Genomic DNA, 2,500 nt, shown 5'->3' on the forward strand with positions numbered 1-2,500 from the left:
CGTGCTCGTATGCGTATATATTGTCTGATATTACGTTTGAAAATGAAAGCAAATTACAGCGGCCAGTCTTTCCTCCTCCTCCTTACCTACCTGGCCAAAGGGACAGGAACAGCAACGCGTACATGTGGCTCGGGAATATTACATTCATATAATATCTGTATGTGCAGTTAACACGGGCATGCATGCGCGTGTTTTTACTCCCCCCCCCCCCCACGCACACATATGCACGAGCGCGCCCAGGATCGCTCTCCTATCGTTTTGTCAACATGTTAACGCTCTTCCCCGCGTCGAAGCTTCGCAGGTTCCTTGGTCGGATGTCGGGGGGGTTCCTAATTGGCGTCTTCGTGTTTTAACACTCTTACCATTTTTATGGTGGAATTGAATGTTGCTGAAGTTACTTTGTTTGTTTCCAGTTAATAGTACTCGTACGTAATAGTGAGAATTGTTAATACGTCTAGACTGACGATGTGCACAGTTGTGGAAAATTATTCAAGTAGTGGAAGTGCGGGCGAGAGCGGGCGAGAGGTGTGCGGGCGGAGGCAGGAGAGCGCAGTGTGAGGGCGCAGCAATGGGGCTCACGGAGAGTAACCAGAGCAAGGGCGGCGGCGGCGGCGGTGGCGGCGGCGTCTGGGGGCCCAGCAAGTCCCGCAGCACTCCGCACTTCCCCGACACGCGCAGCTACCAGGGCCGCCCGCGCCAGGCCGCCACCCTGCCCGCGCGCCCCACACCGGAGTCGGCCCATCCTCCACCGTATGCCCCGCGCACGCCGTCCCACGACCCACAGCCCATGGGCCACGACCCCCGACCGCCGGAAAGGGCCAGCCACCGAGAGGACTACGCCCACGGGGGCCGCAGCCCATGCCTCCGTCCCATGCCGCCTCGGCGCTCCGCCTCCGCCGACAGCAGGAAGCGGAGGTCGGACCCCCTGCTGGACGCTCGGACCCTGAGGCAGTTGCCGCAGCTCGCGCCCCTCCAGCGCGACCACAGTCCCATGTCGTCGTCGCCTCGCACCCCCGTGACGCCGCCCTCCACGCCTCGCCTCGTCCATCGCCCACGGCCCACAGCCATATATCTGGCGGACGACCAGGCCGCCCACCTCGTGAAGCAGAGGGAGGGCCGCTCGAGGGATCGCTCGAAAGAGCGGGGGCATCACGGGCGTGGCCACTCGGGCGGGCCGCGCACCCGGGCCCCGGAGGAAAGGCGCAATCGCAGCCAGGGGTCAGGTGAGCGACGCCCACGCGCCACGCACGTTACGACGCTCACGCTCACACCGCAGTACCCCGGCGACTCACGGCCGCAGACGCCTATGAGTGACTACCAGCCGCGCCCGGCGCATCACCGCCGCAGGAAAGGAAACAAGAAGTCTCAGGCACGGACGGCTGACGTCGGCTCGACGGAGCGGCTTCAGAGCGACCCCTATGTATGTCTTCACTACGGTGGTTCCCCGAAGGAATCACAAGGAGCACAGGCGCAGCAGATGACGGCGTGGCGCAGCGAATACGAGCAGCCAGGTGTGCCAAACAGCCAGGTGTCGCAGGTCGTCATCCGGATGAACCAAGTATCGGACGCGGCGTTAGACAACTTCGACGCAGTGAACGCCAACGTGGAGAGTGTGCAGATGAGGAGAAACGTTTGGTTCCACTCGAACTGCATCTCGGACATCCAGGGAGCCTCGACCGTCAAGAGATCCTTTGTAAGGACGAACGCAACGACGTCCGTGTGCGAAAATTCGTCCTGCTTGGATAGGGAACAGGAAATCATACAGTGGCCGGACGTGACGAGCAAGGTGTCGTCCATGTACATGCGGCCCGAGATGCACATCGCGGCCGTGTCGTGCATAGGGGAGGAGCAGAAGGTGACGGTGTACAGCAACGAGGGCGTGGGAGGGGGGCACAAGCAGTCCCCCAGCAGTACTACGTCGTCCCACAGGAATAGGGGGAAAAGTTCGCGCTCATCGTCAGGAGACAAGCTTTCCTTCAGTGAAAACGGCGGCAGCGAATGCGCCAGCATAGTGTCCTGGGGCGAGCATGCAGAGAGGCCCGGCGAGAAGGCCCTGGAGGACAAGGGCTCGGCCCGGCATTTCAGCATCTACGATGATAGGAGGAATTATTCGCGGGCGCCAGGAAGAAGAAAGAAGTCGCCCTCGGGTACGAGGACCAACGGAGATGCTTCTTTGGGAGACGGGCAGCCGGCCTCCTCTTACTGTGTCGTCGCAGACCCGCACACTAGCAGACGGCTCATGCCCGATCAGGAAGTAGATCCTGAAACCGACAGCCCTCCCCTGCCGCCACGGAGGGGGCAGGACAAGGCTATGGTGGAAGTCAAATTTGGATTTCAAAATCACGTGGAAGACTTCACCATCATCGAGGATGCGAGGGATGAGGGTCACTACTATGGCTGTGGGGACAGTGACGTAGGAGAATGGGAGGAAGAGGGAGAGGGAGAGGGGGGGACAGCCAGCCATGAGGGCAACCCCTCTGCCTCTCTCCAGGATGCTCAC

General features: G+C 61.2%; 1 protein-coding gene across 1 annotated transcript in view; it reads left to right on the forward strand.

The window, feature by feature from the left end:
- The window catches only part of LOC147468475 (uncharacterized), a 22,984-nt gene that overhangs the window by 17,308 nt on the left and 3,176 nt on the right, over positions 1–2,500 (forward strand). Inside the window, exon 2 of the mRNA XM_086553612.1 lies at positions 414–2,500. This exon is cut by the window's right edge and continues 1,340 nt beyond it. Coding sequence (XP_086409738.1) covers positions 569–2,500 — 1,932 coding nt within the window. The 5' untranslated portion in view covers positions 414–568. The remainder of the gene's footprint in view (positions 1–413) is intronic.

The sequence above is a fragment of the Penaeus japonicus genome, unplaced genomic scaffold (genome assembly GCF_977035675.1).
Source record: "Penaeus japonicus unplaced genomic scaffold, GWHDUDI00000001_assembly GWHDUDI00000028, whole genome shotgun sequence".
Taxonomy (NCBI): Eukaryota; Metazoa; Arthropoda; class Malacostraca; order Decapoda; family Penaeidae; genus Penaeus; species Penaeus japonicus.